Source organism: Natator depressus, chromosome 12 (genome assembly GCF_965152275.1).
Source record: "Natator depressus isolate rNatDep1 chromosome 12, rNatDep2.hap1, whole genome shotgun sequence".
Taxonomy (NCBI): Eukaryota; Metazoa; Chordata; order Testudines; family Cheloniidae; genus Natator; species Natator depressus.
In genome coordinates this window covers 2,034,569-2,053,478 of record NC_134245.1, presented here as the reverse complement: position 1 = coordinate 2,053,478, position 18,910 = coordinate 2,034,569, and the positions used below count along the sequence as shown (strand labels likewise).

The window sequence follows — 18,910 nt, the reverse complement described above, 5'->3', positions numbered from 1 at the left end:
CACAAGGAGTAGAAGCATGATCTAGTTCAGTCTCTGCTTTTCTTGCCTCATTCAGACAAGTGCTTGTATTGTGGAGACTCCCCATGGTGATTTGCTACTCACCACGAGAGAAAGACAGTAACATTGCTCCGTTCAAGGGTTTTGCAGGCAGTTGGGGTTCCTAATGGCTGAGACCATGCAGTCTGTCTCATGCTGCGTGGCTTCTAAGGAGTGATTTATGGCAGAGAGGTGGCAGATTTGAAGGAATTGATTTTAAATGACTCTCTCTAAGATAGCAGTCCCTGAGTAGGCACTCATTACTCATCTAGTCTTTATGCGTGCAGATAAAGCCATTAATTTCAATCAGGACACAGGATCAGCCCCCTAGTCATTCAGTGTGCACTGCTTATTTATATTAGTATACTTTGTTTTAGTAAATCATGTTAGTATTTGGGATTTCAGATTTGATGGCTAGAATTCTGCCCTTGGATGGGAACTGCACAAGTGCAGAATTTAGCCTTTGGGGAACAGACTAGAGTTTCAGAACTAACTTGCCCTGCTCCTACCTGTGTTTCACCTGTTCTATGGACAGATGGCTTTAGGTTCCAGGGCTGTCAATCCCATTCCTATCGCACCCTTGGCTTCAACACTTCAAGAGAGTCAGAACAGCACAGTATTACGTAGGAGGCTTTTTGGTTTAGAACTTATTTTAAAATTGCCATTTAAAAATGCCCAAGTCTGTTAAGTTACCGTGACTACAGTTAAGTGTCTGACTCTCAAGAGGGTAGACAGAATCCTCATGGATGTTTTTGCAGCATCAAGAGAAAAGAAAAGAGGCTAACAAACCGAAAAATGTCCAGACATACTGCTGGAGAACTAGAAGACAGAAGTCTGTGAGGCGAGCGTCAGTACTCCCAGGCTGTATACATAGTGTATAGCACACATGCAGCATGAACAACCAGTGTCCTGCATTCTCATTTGGTTCACTGGAATGTAACAGACGAATTGGTCAGGGAACTTGGCTTCCCTACTTAGTGCACTGACTGCCAGTTCAAACGTACTGGGACTCATGTCATAGGAGAACACAAACTGCCTGATATGCCTTGAGTTGACAACCAACACTTTTCCGAACTATCAGTTTTAGCAAACCTGCTCCACCCCTTGTTTATAGCTTGGGTCTGTATAAATTAACTCTATTTAGCCACAAAAAGTTACATATTCCGGTTTACCAAGAGAAGGAGGCGGGTGGTGGAGGTCAGGGACTCTCTCCTCAGGGGGACCGAGTCATCTATCTGCCGCCCCGACCGGGAAAACCGAGAAGTCTGCTGCTTGCCAGGAGCTAAGATTCACGATGTGACGGAGAGTCTGCCGAGACTCATCAAAGCCTCGGATCGCTACCCCTTCCTGCTTCTCCACGTGGGCACCAATGATGCTGCCAAGAATGACCTTGAGTGGGTCACTGCAGACTACGTGGCTCTGGGAAGAAGGATAAAGAAGTTTGAGGCGCAAGTGGTCTTCTCGTCCATCCTCCCCGTGGAAGGAAAAGGCCGGGGTAGAGACCATCGAATCGTGGAAGTCAACGAATGGCTACGCAGGTGGTGTCGGAGAGAAGGCTTTGGATTCTTTGACCACGGGATGGTGTTCCAAGAAGGAGTGCTAGGTAGAGACGGGCTCCACCTAACGAATAGAGGGAAGAGAATCTTCGCAAGCAGGCTGGCTAATCTAGTGAGGAGGGCTTTAAACTAGGTTCACTGGGGGAAGGAGACCAAAGCCCTGAGGTAAGTGAGGAAGTGGGATACCGGGAAGAAGCACGAGCAGGAGCGCGTGAGAGGGGAGGGCTCCTGCCTCATACTGAGAAAGAGGGGCGATCAGCGGGTTATCTCAAGTGCCTATACACAAATGCACGAAACCTGGGAAACAAGCAGGGAGAACTGGAAGTCCTGGCACAGTCAAGGAATTATGATGTGATTGGAACAACAGACTTGGTGGGATAACTCACATGACTGAAGTACTGTCATGGATGGATATAAGCTGTTCAGGAAGGACAGGCAGGGCAGAAAAGGTGGGGGCGTTGCACTGTATGTAAGGGAGCAGTATGACTGCTCAGAGCTCAAGTATGAAACTGCAGAAAAACCTGAGCGTCTCGGGATTAAGTTTAGAAGTATGAGCAACAAGGGTGATGTCGTGGTGGGAGTCTGCTATAGACCACTGGACCAGGGACGAGGCTTTCTTCCGGCAACTTGCAGAAGTTACTAGATCGCGTGCCCTGGTTCTCATGGGCGACTTCAATCATCCTGGTATCTGCTGGGAGAGCAATACAGGGGTGCACAGACAATCCAGGAAATTTTTGGAAAATGTAGGGGACAATTTCATGGTGCAAGTGCTGGAGGAACCAACGAGGGGCAGAGCTCTTCTTGACCTGCTGCTCACAAACCGGGAAGAATTAGTAGGGGAAGCAAAAGTGGGTGGGAACCTGGGAGGCAGTGACCATGAGTTGGTCGAGTTCAGGATCCTGACACAAGGAAGAAAGGAAAGCAGCAGAATACGGACCCTGGACTTCAGAAAAACAGACTTTGACTCCCTCAGGGAACTGATGGGCAAGATCCCCTGGGAGAATAACATGAGGGGGAAAGGAGTCCAGGAGAGCCGGCTGTATTTTAAAGAATCCTTATTGAGGTTACAGGGACAAACCATCCCGATGCGTCGAAAGAACAGTAAATATGGCAGGCGACCAGTTTGGCTTAACAGTGAAATCCTTGCTGATCTTAAATACAAAAAAGAAGCTTACAAGAAGTGGAAGATTGGACAAATGACCAGGGAAGAGTATAAAAATATTGCTCGGGCATGCAGGAGTGAAATCAGGAAGGCCAAATCACACCTGGAGTTGCAGCTAGCAAGAGATGTTAAGAGTAACAAGAAGGGTTTCTTCAGGTACGTTAGCAACAAGAAGAAAGTCAAGGAAAGTGTGGGCCCCTTACTGAATGAGGGAGGCAACCCAGTGACAGAGGATGTGGAAAAAGCTAATGTACTCAATGCTTTTTTTGCCTCTGTCTTCAGGAACAAGGTCAGCTCCCAGACTACTGCACTGGGCAGCACAGCATGGGGAGGAGGAGACCAGCCCTCTGTGGAGAAAGAAGTGGTTCAGGACTATTTAGAAAAGCTGGACGTGCACAAGTCCATGGGGCCAGATGCGCTGCATCCGAGAGTGCTAAAGGAGTTGGCGGATGTGATTGCAGAGCCATTGGCCATTATCTTTGAAAACTCATGGCAATCGGGGGAGGTCCTGGACGACTGGAAAAAGGCTAATGTAGTGCCCATCTTTAAAAAAGGGAAGAAGATCCTGGGAACTACAGGCCAGTCAGTCTCACCTCAGTCCCTGGAAAAATCATGGAGCAGTTCCTCAAAGAATCAATTCTGAAGCACTTAGAGGAGAGGAAAGTGATCAGGAACAGTCAGCATGGATTCACCAAGGGCAAGTCATGCCTGACTAATCTAATTGCCTTCTATGACGAGGTAACTGGTTCTGTGGATGAAGGGAAAGTGGTGGACGTGTTGTTCCTTGACTTTAGCAAAGCTTTTGACACGGTCTTCCACAGTATTCTTGTCAGCAAGTTAAAGAAGTATGGGCTGGATGAATGCACTATAAGGTGGATAGAAAGCTGGCTAGATTGTCGGGCTCAACGGGTAGTGATCAATGGCTCCATGTCTAGTTGGCAGCCAGGATCAAGTGGAATGCCCCAAGGGTCAGTCCTGGGGCTGGTTTAGTTCAATATCTTCACAAATGGAGGATGGTGTGGATTGCACCCTCAGCAAGGTTGCAGATGACACTAAACTGGGAGGAGTGGTAGATACGCTGGAGGGTAAGGATAGGATATACAGAGGGCCCTAGACAAATTGGAGGATTGGGCCAAAAGAAATCTGATGAGGTTCAACAAGGACAAGTGCAGAGTCCTGCACTTAGGACGGAAGAATCCCATGCACTGCTACAGACTAGGGACCGAATGGCTCGGCAGCAGTTCTGCAGAAAAGAACCTAGGGGTTACAGTGGACGAGAAGCTGGATATGAGTCAACAGTGTGCCCTTGTTGCCAAGAAGGCCAATGGTATTTTGGGATGTATAAGTAGGGGCATTGCCAGCAGATCGAGGGACGTGATTGTTCTCCTCTATTCGACATTGGTGAGGCCTCATCTGGAGTACTGTGTCCAGTTTTGGGCCCCACACTACAAGAAGGATGTGGAAAAATTTGAAAGAGTCTAGCAGAGGGCAACAAAAATGATTAGGGGACTGAAACATGTGAGTTATGAGGAGAGGCTGAGGGAACTGGGGATGTTTAGTCTACGGAAGAGAAGAATGAGGGGGGATTTGATGGCTGCTTTCAACTACCTGAAAGGGGGTTCCAAAGAGGATGGCTCTAGACTGTTCTCAGTGGTAGCAGATGACAGAACAAGGACTAATGGTCTCAAGTTGCAGTGGGGGAGATTTAGGATGGATATTAGGAAAAACTTTTTGACCAGGAGGGTGGTGAAACACTGGAATGCGTTACCCTAGGGAGGTGGGGGAATCTCCTTCCTTAGAAGTTTTTAAGGTCAGGTTTGACAAAGCCCTGGATGGGATGATTTAATTGGGGATTGGTCCTGCTTTGAGCAGGGGGTTGGACTAGATGACCTCCTGAGGTCCCTTCCAACCCTGATATTCTATGATTCTATGATTGGTTCTACTGAGACATGCTACACTTGGTGAGGTTCGCATGAGCATAACATCCCCAAACCAAACTCAGCTTAAGTGTGTGCTCACAGCATGTGGCTTTCCATGGCCCTTCAATGCACAATTAAGTCATCACTTATGGCATTCAGAGCTGTAGCAATTTTTGGATACCAGCAGAGGGTGGAGGGTTTGGGGAGGATGTGCATAGTCCACTCTAACTGAGGAGCTGATTAGTGTTCTTGTAAGCACAGATAGTGGAGTTGAGATAGGGGAATCAAACGGGCATGCATTTGATCTATTGGGAGGAGCACTTTGAAAATATCTGTAAAAAAAAAATCAGCAGTCTTTAAAGAGAATCCCCTGAAGTGTAACAGGCAGGAGATTAGTAATGGGCTAGGAAGCCTTTCATCTCTAGGATACCACTTCAAATCTGGCCTAGGGAAGTACGGTCAGAATTTTTAAAAATAAGTGGCCAGATTCTGTTCGGTCTCTCTTGATAGTTGTTTGGTATAGAACTCTGTTGGATGGTCAATAAAACAATTAAAAAAAAATCAAACCATCAGAATCAGCTTCAGAAAGCTCCACTCTGGAAAAGCTGTGGGTGAATCCCTTTTAATTCACAATCAACAAAGATCAAACAAGTAAAAACCTGCAGACTCATTTTTTATTAAATTCTCCCATTTCATCTGTACAGAAAAAAAGCACATTATGTCCAGAATCTCAGTAACATCTCAAAATTACACAGAATGAACATGTAAAAAACAAGAAACTGCCAGGATTTTATACACAGAAAGGAAAACAATTTACAAAGAGTCTTGTTAATGTTACGTTAAAAAAAGGACTAAGTTCGAACAGTTTTTGCTGTACAGTCTATGATTTCTTGCTTGGGTCTGTTTTGTACATTGTACTTGGGGAGGCTCACAATATTATCCCTGCATACTACTTAGAGACCCTTCCCTGTGCCTGTGTTAACATGTCTCCCCTTATACAAACATCCAATCTCTCCAGTGCTCTTTGCACTCCGGCATTTCAGTGACCTACCCTAGAACACAGATCTTTTGCTTTCAATCAATTACAAAATCAAAATAAACAGTTTGTTATTGGAAACTGTCTTCACACAGGCTGCTTCGATCCAGTAAAGAAGGCAGGATACTGCTCCCCCACCCTTACAGACAGGTTCTGCAGGCCCAACAGTGCAAGAGAAAAGCAGCTGTACCAATTTACCAGATTTAGATCTTGGCTGTACCAGTTAGTACTCTCCTCTCCCACTCCAACGAGCCTTTGCTGTGAATTAGAGCACACACTGTGAACGGGACCCAACACAGTGGCTCTTTATTAGGCTGAAAACCTAGGCTGGCCCATCTCCTTACCCTCAGAAGCTGGAAAGCAACAGTACATGGTTGGGAGCTGCGCTTCTCTCCATGACACTATTGTAAAAAAACTCATTGGTTTAGTCAAATCACAAACAGTTTACAAATCTATTCCGAAGTATTTTAATAGGGGGAAAAAGCTAGTTGACCTGTTCTGATCTTGTCTCACACTGAACTCAAAATTAACTTTGAAAACCAAAAGCTGGCAAAAAAAGAGTCAAACAACTACATTCTTTCTGAACTAAACAGTCTGCATTAACAGAAATTATCCAAGTTAAGCACATTCACCTGAATGTGATAAACCAGCGCTTACCGCCTCTGGCACCGAGTTTGCATATCACATTTTCTTCCAGCTTCTCCCCGTTCACCCACTGCAAAGAAAAGCAACTTCTTTGCCAACAGTAACTGCATGTTAACTGCATGCTACCCTGCTCAGCCCTCCCCAGTATATAGTGCATCTTCACAGAGCATGTTCACAAGAGTCTCACTCAGGGCCAAGATCACCATGTTTGCATGGATCACACGTGCCAGACTCTGGAAGGAATCCTCACATGTGGAACTTGCAGAGAATTATTCTAACTTCAGTAGGGTCTTTCAGCCTTTCTGTGGCAGCAGAGGAGGAAGGACACAAGTTTTGTGTGAAGCATGAGAAGGAATGCTGCTCCTGGCCTCATCCTTATTGCAGCCACCTGCATATGAAAAGTGATTTTTCTGGGAGGCAAGAAAACTCAGGGACAGAGCTAACCAAAAGGCAACAAAAAAGAAAAATCGAAAGACTTGGATTTGACCCATTAGTAAACAACGAATAAGGCTATTTTGTTACAAGAACATGCAAGCAACTACCACCTGGCTAGCCAGAGTAAAGTACTGAGATGCACGTGCATGGAACGCACAATCCTTCCCATGTTATTCGGACGCGTGATCTTGACTGGTGAGAATAAGCTCTGAATGTACCATTAGGCATCTGAGCAGAAGAGGAAGGCAGGGTGTACAGAAGCACCATTCCTTACTAGGAGTTATTTCCCCCCTTGGATACTCCAGTCAAGCCATTCCCAGGAGCATCAGCTCTACAATATCTAGAACAAGCCCCCAAGAAGGAATGCTTAGCCATGGGAAGGACATACATTTACAGTATACGCCATGAAATGGATAGCAGGCTCCCTGAACTGAGGGGAGACAGTTAAGTTAATGCTGAAGGGGAATGATGAACATTAGGGCTAAGAGTAGGGAAGTGGCAAAGAAGCCTCAGATCTAGAAGTCACCTTCCACCAAGTCCCCTTTGAAATGGTTGATTCCCAAGTATTTCTAATGTTCTCATTAAATCAAAGTAAAAAGTTTCCCTAAATTCAAGAAGGCAGTAGTGCATTTTACAACTGTGTATTTCCCTCTCCCTTCCTGCTATAGGGAATGACCACCCACTATGGGCATTTACTGGCACACAGTGAGCAAGTGTTTGCATTAGAGATCCAAGGGGCAGGTGCTCAGCAATCAGGATATATTTAGAACAATATTGGTTATTTTGTTGTGTTTTTTCTAGATGCACAGGTCCTTACATGCTAGGATGGCATTTCTAACACACTGCACTGGAATATTTCTAGTCTCCCTAAAAAGATGCTCCTATGCCAGAATCATTGTGTTTAGCATGCAATATGTTAGGGGGTCCCATCTGGAAGGTGGTGAATTGGGTGTAAATCTTAATGATTATGAAATGGCTAAAACTGTGGCAGTCAGTGACAAAGTTCTCTTGGCCCAGGCCTAACCATGTCAGTTCCCTGCAAGAAATGGGTGTCTCGATTTTATTTTATCCCCTTTTGTAATTGCAACAGGACCCCTGGGCCTGTGCGTTATTGCACTTCTGACCACGCCATTACAGAAGGCGACCACGCAGAAACATACATCATGTCACCCCTTCCTGCTTCATAAACCCCTTCCCCCACTCCCCCATTGACAGCAGCTCCATTGTCCACTGACATCTGAAACTAAGTCCCAGGATGAAATTTTGAAGGCAACCACCAGGGAGACTGCAGATGCTCAATGCAATACCCAGAAAGTGCGCTTGCTGCTTGGGGTTTGCTTCGTGAAGGCTTCACACCAATGGAACAATCAGGTAGCAATAGACGCACCTGGATAAGAGGAAGGTCTCAGCACTACGCAGGAGCAGGGATGATGACTGCAGCTGGTTAAAGCAATGAGACAATACTGCATTCAAGTTGAGCACACACACATACAGAGATTGGCTAGAAGAGGACTCAAGAAGAGACCCTGCATTCCACAGAACAATGTCTTCTCTTTACCATCTAGGGCTCTGTTCTTACCCTCTACACTACACAGCTGACTAGTCTTTTGCCTTTAGCATTCCTCTTACGTCTACTGCAATGGAAAATGCAGGAAATCAAGTCTTCCCATGTTCTACCCTACTCCAATACAAAACTTAAGTTGGAAAGTAAAACAGCATTTCCCTTCTTCCCTCACCAAGATACACAGCCAGAACCATGGCTGACAAAACATCTGCAGTATTTCACTATAATTCAGTTTGGGGTTCACCAGAAGATGCTAGTCAATGTATTTTACACCTCCTCAGTTAGGTTCAAGTTAAACAGGTAGCTAATGCTCCCTCACAAATATGAAGTCTCTGGATGCCAATTCAATTTTGCCGTAGCAAAATGTAGGCAGCGCTAGGATTGCCAAACAAGCAAGACTGCATTGGGGAGAAGGTACAATCGTGTCCCCCCTCCTCCTGCACTTTGAATCCATTCCATCTGTCTGACCTGCAGCCTCGACAGTTAGAAAGTGTTGCAATGACACTTGCTTCGAGTGAGAGGTGAAACCATGTGATTTTGCAACTGCCACACGCACACTTGTATGTCACCCACACCCTTTTATGCTTCAATCAAGTGATGTGATCTGCCATCGCCTTCTTGGCCCTCAGCTCCATTCACTCATGCAGAATCAGGGAAACCACACAAGTAGCATTGGGCAATGAAGGTGGGGGAAGTAATTTAGGCTCCATTTCTGTTCCAAGGATGACTTACATGTCATCTGCTTGGAAACCTACAGCACATCAAGCAAGATGACAGATCTCTTCTATGGAACCTGCTCTACTGCTCAGGTTCTCCCATCATTCCCTGTCCAGTCTTTATAGTCCCTTGGCTCTCATGGTTCGACTCCAGACACCACCAACAACTGTCTTTCACATGAGCTTTTCTAGTATGTCATCACCGTACTACTAAGACTGGGTCTCAAAATAGTTTATTTTCTATCTTCAAAGTGGCATGGTGAAGATAACGTTGCACCCCTCTCTAGCATTTTGCAAAAGCAATCACAGTATTTTTAGAGATCAGTGTGTTTACATAGCATAATTAGAATCAGCTGCTCCACATTCAGAAATGCCCCCATCTTGTATCAGATCAATACATAACACTGGAAATTTCAGAAATTACTTAGCAATGCAACAACAGGGAGCAGGAAAAGAAAGTTATGGATCAAGCATTAGCCTAGTTGGACAGTGTTAGGCACATGATTTATATTCCAGCACGCATAGGAGAACACATCTAACAGGCTAATATATATATATTACTGTATAGTACTTACTGTACAGTAATATATATATTACTGTACTTACTTACTGTACATGCCGACTCTTGTGCAGCACTGCCACATTTGAACCACGCACTCAACCTGTGTATCGCAGGTCCCAACCACAGAGAGAGGCCTAGAGGAGGCTCTACTCCCTCCACTCTTTGTGTAACAAAGAAGATGGTAAGAAGTTACCACAGCTAAAGGTGTTTCTACAAAACACCTCCCTTGAGCTGGGCAATGGGGCTAGGAACCAAGTTCTGGAAATGTGACTAGAGCTTATGTGTGCACATCAGTGGGTGACAACAAAGCTATTCCCCTTAAAGATCAACATGTCTGTCCTTCACCTCACACTATCAGAATTGTCTCCTGCTTGGCATTTAGAGCCAGCACTTCTGACCTACATCCCTAGATGCCAAATTCCATCTATATAAACCAGTGTTTTAGAGGTCTGAAAGTTTTACTCTATTTTTAATGCTGTAACTCAAGCAATTAAGACTCAGAGAGGCCAATGATGAATCACTGCACTAACCCATAAATGATCCTTCTATTGAAACAGACATTGGTATCTCAATCCCATTCAACATCACTGGGCAACATGGAGCGTTGTTAATGTATCAACCCAACCATCTTTGAATAGTTCATTCGAGGGGGCGGGGTGTCTTCGCTTGGCAACAGAAAGGAGAAATAAGGGACTGACAAAATTCAACTGCATTGCCTTTGATGAACGAAGGTTAACAGGCTAGTTAATCAGGGTATGTACAGTGCAGCTGTCAATGCATTACACTGACTGGCTCTTCTATGCATAACTTCCACACCCTTTCCCTAGCCTAATCAAATATATGCTATATGGCTCAAATGGCATATCAGACCACTGGAGTTTTTGATCCTGGCCAGTATTTTATTTTATCCTGTGAGTGGCAGAGGAAAATGGGAATTGAAGGGCATCATCTTCCCAAACAAAAAACCCACAGTAACAAAAACAGGACATTCGGAGGATGACTCCACTGACTGACATCCTTAGCAGTCTGAAACTATGCCCTGAAGATGCTTGGAATAGGATGAGCAAGATGTCCGAAACAAGGCCAACTGCGGTGAGTGATGCAATTTACCTTTAATTTCCTACTTCAATTTTACCCAGCTGCAGAGCATGAATACGTCCCAGTAAGAAACACTGCCTAACTCATAGGATTGGTACTTATATATTTTTCTTCCTTTAAAAATTTACTTAAAAACTGCTTGAGCTGCAGGTCATATCAGTCTGATTTGGTGACGGCAGGTCCAACAATACAATAAAGAGACTCATCTACAGGCGGGTAACAGGAGTCCGCTAACAAAGGGGTAACAAAAGCTGCTGGCTACGCCGACTCTTTCCTAAGGTGGTGAAGATGCCATGGATGAGATCCAAGATGGGAAAACTGAGCCGACACCTGCTGCTGTTCCAATTCTTTTTTTTATTCTCCTCTCCCAAGAGGGGGCGGGTGGGCAGACTATACAGAGGAGGGCTGTACAAATTGGCTACTGGGCAGGCATTTCTTCAACAGGCAACCCAGGCTCTACCTGTCCTTGAGCTCTCGTGTCACCCGCTTGGTGATGCGTCCGCACAGGAGGCCAATCAGGAAGAGTACACAGATGCCGACTGTGATAACAGACAGGATATAGTTCTTGGACGGAGAAGTCATCACTTGCATAGCAAGGTCAGAAAAGCCTTCCGCTGGGGCAACCTAGGGGGCAAGGCAGGAAACATAATTAACCGGACTTCAGTTTCCACATCAGTCTTTGCAGAGAAACTAATGACATGTAGAACGATGCTATTTTACGAGCTGGATAAGGACACTTGTAAATTCCCCATTTGCCTCCTGTAAGCATCCAGCATGTTCTCTTTTTATAACTGAACTTTCCCTGGTACACAATTACGTAACACACATGAGCTGGGACATACAAATAGGCCTGTAGGAGAGGGACTCCATCAACTGGGACACAAAGCTCTAAAGCTCCTAAATGCCCAAAAGACATCCCAGCTCCTCCTCTAGCTCTCTCCAGCACCCTGCCTTTCCATTCACATCACCCCTCCCACTGTCATAGCTCTTCCTCTGTTGGCACCTTTTGCCCTGCTTGTGAACTAGTCCCAAGGGGCACTGAGAGCAGTTTGATTTCAGTGTTATTAGGCAAGTAATCCAGATGCTGAGAAAGGGGTTGTATAAATAACTTAAGGGTCCTTGTGATGGGGTGGACTAAAGGCCCAGAGGCCTCCTGCTGGAGGCCTCAGGGCCTTGCCACTCTCATCCCAGATAAGGAGCAATGAAGAAGTCCTCCAAGCAGGATAGAGTGGCTGCAAGGGAAGCAGCCAATCAGGGCCCAGGAGGGCACTATAAAAAGGAGCTAGAGAGCCAGACCAGAGAGTGCAGTTCCTCGCTAGAGCTAGAGGAGCATGAATGGTGTGGCTGGCTGAAGGAATTGCAGCACAATGGACAGCCCAGAGCTAGTCAGGCTAGGGAGCATGGAAGAGCTACTGGGTCTGAGCTTAGAAGAGCCTTGAGCTAAGGGCAGGATATCAGTGAAAGCTGGGCCCCGAGTAGTGGGTGGGCCCAGATTCCCCCCCAGAGGCCACTGGGGAAGAGCCTACAATTGGACATCAGTAAACCCTCAGAAGAGGGCTGAACTTTCAGGAGCCCAGCTGAAGACTGGGGCCAACACAGACTAAGAGGACAAAACCACTGCCTCCAGGGTAGAAGGCCTGGGGGTACGGTCTGATGGCAGCGCTGGGACTGGTTTAAAGACTGCGAACACACTCAACCATTACAGTCCTTTCCATTTTACTGAATCAAGGTCAAAACTTTGTTCTTTACTTGGCTTGGTGTGCATGGAACTCTGAATTCAGCCTGACATATACAATACATGCTGCAGTGCCTAGGCACAGCAAGATCAGAATGGAACAAAGCAGAAGCCTGAACTCTACATTACCACCTCATTTATTAAGTGAACCCTGTTTTGTATTTATTAAACCATCTGATCTGCAGAAAGACTGTCCTTTCCCACTGTTCTGCTTGACAGAGGCATAACAGTTGATTGCATTCACTCAGTCACTTCACAGGACTGAGGCACGTCTGTTCTTTAGCCTTCCCATGGTTGAAAGCACAATCCCCACCTTGCCCTCCTGCCAGTTCCTTCACAAGACACTAACGGTCTGAATCACAAGAACCATGTCTCAGTCTCCGAACATGGGTTCCCAAACTGTGGACTGTGAAACAGCCCCGGGTGGTCTGCCAGCGCAACTGCATTCTCTACTCAAGCTCTTAGTAAATCTTTAACTCCATGTGACTCATGTAATCTAAGTAAAAACTATATGAGTGTAACGTGTTGAACTGTATATGTTGGAGAGAGAGTATAGGGAAAAACTATTTTTAAAAAAGCAAGCTGCAATATGTCAAGTTTAATTCTCGTGAGTACAACGTTGTGTTTCACTGCAACGTACATACAGTCTGCAATTTACAACTATAAAAAACGGCAAGCAGTATTTCAATCTGACATGGATTGATATATTTTTCGAAAACAAGAAGGGTGCACTGATGGAGAAGATAATGAAAGCTCCAGACCATCTACAACTACGCAAAATGAGCCAGCCAAAAAAATAAATTAAGTGGTAGGAAAATATGATGTCACACATGAAGTTTGGATTCTCTTTTACTGGATCGGAGGAGTAGCCATTGCTTCAGCGTGTTATAATATAACTGTTATTTTATATTTTTATTTACAATATTTTATTCTTTTCTAATTAGCAGAGAGGAGGATTGGGTCTTTCACACTGAAAAATTGAAAACACAATATAGTGTTCAAAGTTGCACAATTATTTTGTTTTAAAAACAAACACAATGAGTTTAAGAATTTTGTTAACATTGTGGTGTTGCTTCTTGTTCAGTTTTCCACACTGTGCACGTGTCCAGTGTTTCCCCCTCTTTGAACATAACATTTTGCTCTCAACATTTTTAAAAATGTTTTTAAATTGTACTTTTACTAAAACGCTTGGTTTCAAAGACCCTGAAGCATTTCTTTGAGTGCATATTGCTAGGAATTTCTACCGTTACAATTAATTTACATTAAAAGAAAACATGTACATTTTTATTTCCAGTGTTATAGTTTATATGTATGTGTAATAATTAAAATAAATATATTTTCCTCAAAAAGCATTAATAGTGGGTCACAGTGCCTATTGCAGTGGCACAAGTGGGCCTCGGGGAAAAGTTTGGGGGGAACCAAAAGCCAGGTGGTGTTTAGAGCCCATCCTGCATCCTCACCTTCGCAGCATAGCTCCACATTTCAATCCGATCATTAAGGCGTTTCTTACATTCGGGTTGTAACCTCACACGCTTGTCTTCCAAAGCTTCCATTAGGCAAGACATCTCTGCAAAATGGAGAACATGGTATCACAACACACACAAACTGGCCCCAGGGACAGGTCACAATACAGAGTGCTTGGGAGGTGCATTCCAATTCCTCCGAACATTGGTTGTCTGTTTACAAAGTTGTACAGCCAAGCCATCCATCAAACTTCCTCTGAATCAGTGTTGGGAAATTTAACCCAAGACTGGTTTGGAAGGAAACCTCTGTTTAACCCTCAGAGCTAGCAGCCCAGCTAAGGTCTCACTTCAAATACTTAAGTGGCAAGGAACGCTGACCTATGGAGGGGGATTAAAGGGTTAACTTTAGGTATCCAAGGCTTAAGCTCAGCTGAACTGACAGGATATTTTAGGATTCACAGAGCAGCTCACTAAAATTATTTTAAGAATGCTAAATCCTGTGTGTCTTCTCCAAGAACTTAGAGGAAGTTCAACACAAAACAAGGATCTGCCTGGGGGCTGTGCAGACTGTGGCCTTGTCTACACTACAGGGGAACGTCATAAGAACGGCCATACTGGGTCAGACCAAAGGTCCATCCAGCCCAGTATCCTGTCTGCCGACAGTGGCCAGTGCCAGGTGCCCCAGAGGGAGAGAACCTAACAGGTAATGATCAAGTGATCTCTCCCTCCTGCTATCCATCTCCACCCTCTGACAAACAGAGGCTAGGGACACCATTCCTTACCCATCCTGGCTAACAGCCATTAATGGACTTAGCCTCCATGAATTTATCCAGTTCTCTTTTAAACCCTGTTATAGTCTTAGCCTTCACAACCTCCTCAGGCAAGGAGTTCCACAGGTTGACTGTGCACTGTGAGAAGAACTTCCTTTTATTTGTTTTAAACCTGCTGCCCATTAATTTCATTTGGTGGCCCCTCGTTCTTATACTGTGGGAACAAGTAAACAACTTTTCCTTATTCACTTTCTCCACACCACTCATGATTTTATAGACCTCTATCATATCCCCCTTTAGTCTCCTTTTTTCCAAGCTGAAAAGTCCTAGCCTCTTTAATCTCTCCTCACATGGGACCCGTTCCAAACCCCTAATCATTTTAGTTGCCCTTTTCTGAACCTTTTCCAATGCCAGTATATCTTTTTTGCTCTAAGTCAATCTAAGCTACGCAATCTGAATTACATGAATAGCATAACCCAAGTCGACGTAGCTTATATCTACTTACCGCGGGGTACACACTATATGATGTCGATGGGGGATGCTCTCTCGTCGACTACCCTTACTCTTCTCGTTCTGAGGGAGTACAGGAGTCAACGGGAGAGCGATCTGCGGTCGATCTAGCGGGTCTTCACTAGACCCGCTAAATCGACTGCCAATGCGTCAATCCCCTGGGTAAGTGTAGACAAGCCCTGTGTCAGGTGTCCCATCTGCACTAGACAGAGTGACATATATTTAGAAAAGTGGTTTACTTCAAGCACTATCAGGTCCATCCTTTGTGGAGGAGAAATGTGAAGGAACATCAAAGATACCTGCAATGCTTTTGGTACCAAGGAGGGTATGCGGCAGTACATTTTTAACCTATTTCTCATTCTATAGCAGAAATTAACATTATTCCAAGAAAAATAGTATGTTAATTTCAAACTGCATTAGAAAGAACAGAACTAGCTTAACGTCTACCAGGCCATGTAAGGAAAGATTTCCAAGCTAAGAAGCCAAGCACAGAGAGGAAGGACACCCATATACTATACAAGTGGCAGTATTCCTCATTCACCAGCCACCACAACTGGAAGCAATATCTACTGTTTAAGAGGACCTCAAGTCATTCAAGAAAGATCCCAGTTTTAGGTCACTCCAGGAACTGGGAGATCTAACACAAGTCTGACATGCCAACACTTACGACGTCCTCTTCCGGGTGGGATGGCTGCACAGTGGTGTTTGATGTCTAGGGCACAGGCTGTGTGAAGCACTGGATCAACGAATATGTCTGCTTTGCTCTCCTTCAGCATGTTGAGCACCTCCTGTGGAGGGAAGGTTATTACACTGCTACTCTGAAACCTACCCATTACAGGTACACATTAAAGGAGGGAGAAGAAAGCAACACAAATCATACTGGTTAATAGTTCCTAGAGCTACCTAACCTTCTTAAATAAGGAATCACAGAGTACAATGCTGCCGCTGGATAAGTGAACTGAAGCTGTTCCAGGGTGGATCAGAGGTCCTGCTTTATGGATCAGCATAATTCCATTAATTAAATAGATACACACACTAATCTATAACACTAAGTCAAATAATTTGGCATGACTAACAGGTCAGGACTAAGGTGAGGTGACAGATCTATGGGTGTAGTTTACAAAGCTCCTTGCCAGATCCAGTGCCAATCTGTGCCCAAGAGGCCTAGGGTTGAAGTAAGAGTGGGAGGCAGCTCAGCACTGAGGTACCCTGGGAGTGTGTGAGGAGGGAATCCAGGACTGGAATAGTAAGGCATACTTCTTACTGGGATTACTGTTCCCTGGCAGGGAGGGATATCTCAGAGCCAGGACTGAAATGGTCGAGGATGCTGCAGGTCAGGATGAGCTGCACTGGCTCAGCTGTGCACAGAAGTGTACATAGCTCTGGCTTCACACTGTTCCTGGTCTGTGCCTTGTAACGAATCATGTTTGTTTGTCTGACACTTGAGGAGTAATTGTCCTTTAAGGCCCGTTTGGTTTGGGAGACGCACAGTTTCCTTTTTTTACCTTTTTACACATCTCAGGTTTAATTTTGAGCAGGTTAACTTTCAGGCACTCCTCCACCTGCCCTGTCTGTTCCTGGGCTGCTGCTTCTTCTGCACACAACCTGGAGATCTGTTTGGGGGGAAAATCCCGATTTCAACATGAATGAAATAAAGTAGGACCCAGGTTTGTTTTTCAAGGCATTTGCATGCTGCCATGTTAGTGCAGGATTATATACAATGGCTGGGGGGCAAGTCTTGAGCTGTGTTATCATCCATCCCTCACTTGGAGCCCCGAATTTCTGAAGTAAAAACAGCTGCACACAGACAAATACAGCCACTATTTTAAACTATTTATTTAGCGATTAACAGATTTACCAATCCTTGCCATGGAAATATCAGAAACAAAACAGTGATCTTTACAACGGACAGTTTTTGTTTAAAGAGACACACAGGAATACAGTCACCAGATCTCTCTGTTTAACAGGCGTTGCCCTATTACAGCGTGAGCAGCGTTTTAACATCCATACACATTTTTCCTAGGAACTGAGCGAATCTCAGATTACACACATTTAACAGACCAGGTGTGTCAAATGTTCATATTCAAAAATATTGGACAGGTGTGCTGGTTTGTTTGGCAGGTGAAAGTACTCTGAGTACTGAATATCTAAGTATTTGTCCTCTGTCTACTTTGCTGGGTATATAATTGGTGTGTTCATTTTTCCATAACAACCACCTCCCTTTTTTTTTTGGAACCATTTCTCTATAGTTGGGCTATTTTTCTATCAGTAGCCCAGCATCTACAAGCAGATAAGAAATTAATTCTTCATTTCCTCTTGTGTGACCGTTTCAGCTGGGAAGCCCCAGGAGGATTACCAAAGGATCATTTGGTAATAAATATCTAACCATTTTGTGATATTTGGTTACGAACTGCACTCCAATAATCTCTGACTGGACATGTCCACTACATATGGATAAAATCTCCTCTATCACCACAATATTTCCAACATCCATCCCCATGCAATCTCTCCATTTTTTAACCTGACAGGTGTGAAGTACCATTGAAACAGTATCTCAGAAATCTTCTTTATCATGCTACACGCTAATGCTGCTGATCCTTTTCCAGATCAAAGTTCATTCCTCAGGGTAATTTGTCTACCCAGATTCTTTTCTCAGCATGTCATATATGGCCCTTTTTTTTTGTCTGTAAAAATTGATAATTTAGTAATCCTTTTTTTTGTTTCCTAATTCATCAGACACCATCACTTCTACTAAAGTTAGCTTTCTATAGAAAAAGCTTTTCTAGAAAGTTGAGAAACAATGCCTAACTTGAAAGTACTAGTGCCACTGGAGAGTGGACCGATCAACGTTAGTTTTGATCTCTAAATAAGTTAGAAACATTTCTTCAATGAATAACTGGCCAACTGTATGCATTCCACGGTTCTCCCAACTGTTAAAGCCCTTTGGTTTGTAATTTGAATTCAGATCTGGATAATTTGCAATGGGTGTCACTGGTGAGGGGAAAAAAAAACAAAACACTTTATCTGCAGTTTTATCCCAAACCCATAGAGTAGCCTTTGCTAAAGGATGTGTATACATGTCTGGAGAGCATGATATTTCTTAACACCTTACGGTAGCCTAACAGTGTTTACACAGCCACAATTTTCTTGTTCGTTCAAGACCTAGTAATACAGCTGCATTTAAGGGCAAACCCTATTGTCAGATTTTGCTGGACCTGCTGGAGAAGGCAGAGAGAGATATTTGCAGTGTGCCCTGAAACAGAACTTTTGGTTAATTCATTCTTGTTTAAAGAAACCAACAAAGATGTATCTTCTCAAAAATATGCTTGCTAGGTTTGCAATCCATAAGAGAAATGGACTTCGATTTTGTGGTATACTAAGAAATGAGTGCTGTTGTCCAAATGTATCGTACACAGATAACTTCACAAAAAACAAAGTTACTCCCCCTGTACAGTAATGCTTTGAGATGTGTTATCCTTCTGTGCAATTTCACCATATGCTCCATGTGCTTGAGACCAGAAGATTTTTTGTTAGCAGTATCCATTGGTCTGTGCCCTGCCCCTCCTCATGGTCTCAGCCAAGGGCATCAGGGGAGATGCAGACCAACCATCTCTTCAGTTACTCCTCTACAGTGACTACCCTTAAGATAAGAATCCAAAGCAGAGGGGAAGGAGGGTGGGTGGTGGACTACAGAGAGGGACCA

At 44.4% G+C, this 18,910-nt stretch overlaps 1 protein-coding gene across 1 annotated transcript in view; it reads right to left on the bottom strand.

Moving 5' to 3' along the window:
- Positions 1–5,336: 5,336 nt before the first annotated feature.
- GLG1 (golgi glycoprotein 1) overlaps positions 5,337–18,910 on the bottom strand; it is a 172,640-nt gene continuing 159,066 nt past the window's right edge. Inside the window, exons 23-26 of the mRNA XM_074968320.1 lie at positions 16,713–16,820; positions 15,875–15,995; positions 13,925–14,031; positions 5,337–11,353 (exon numbers count right to left, since the gene is read on the bottom strand). Of these exons, the coding sequence (XP_074824421.1) occupies positions 11,186–11,353; positions 13,925–14,031; positions 15,875–15,995; positions 16,713–16,820 (504 nt within the window). The 3' untranslated portion in view covers positions 5,337–11,185. The remainder of the gene's footprint in view (positions 11,354–13,924; positions 14,032–15,874; positions 15,996–16,712; positions 16,821–18,910) is intronic.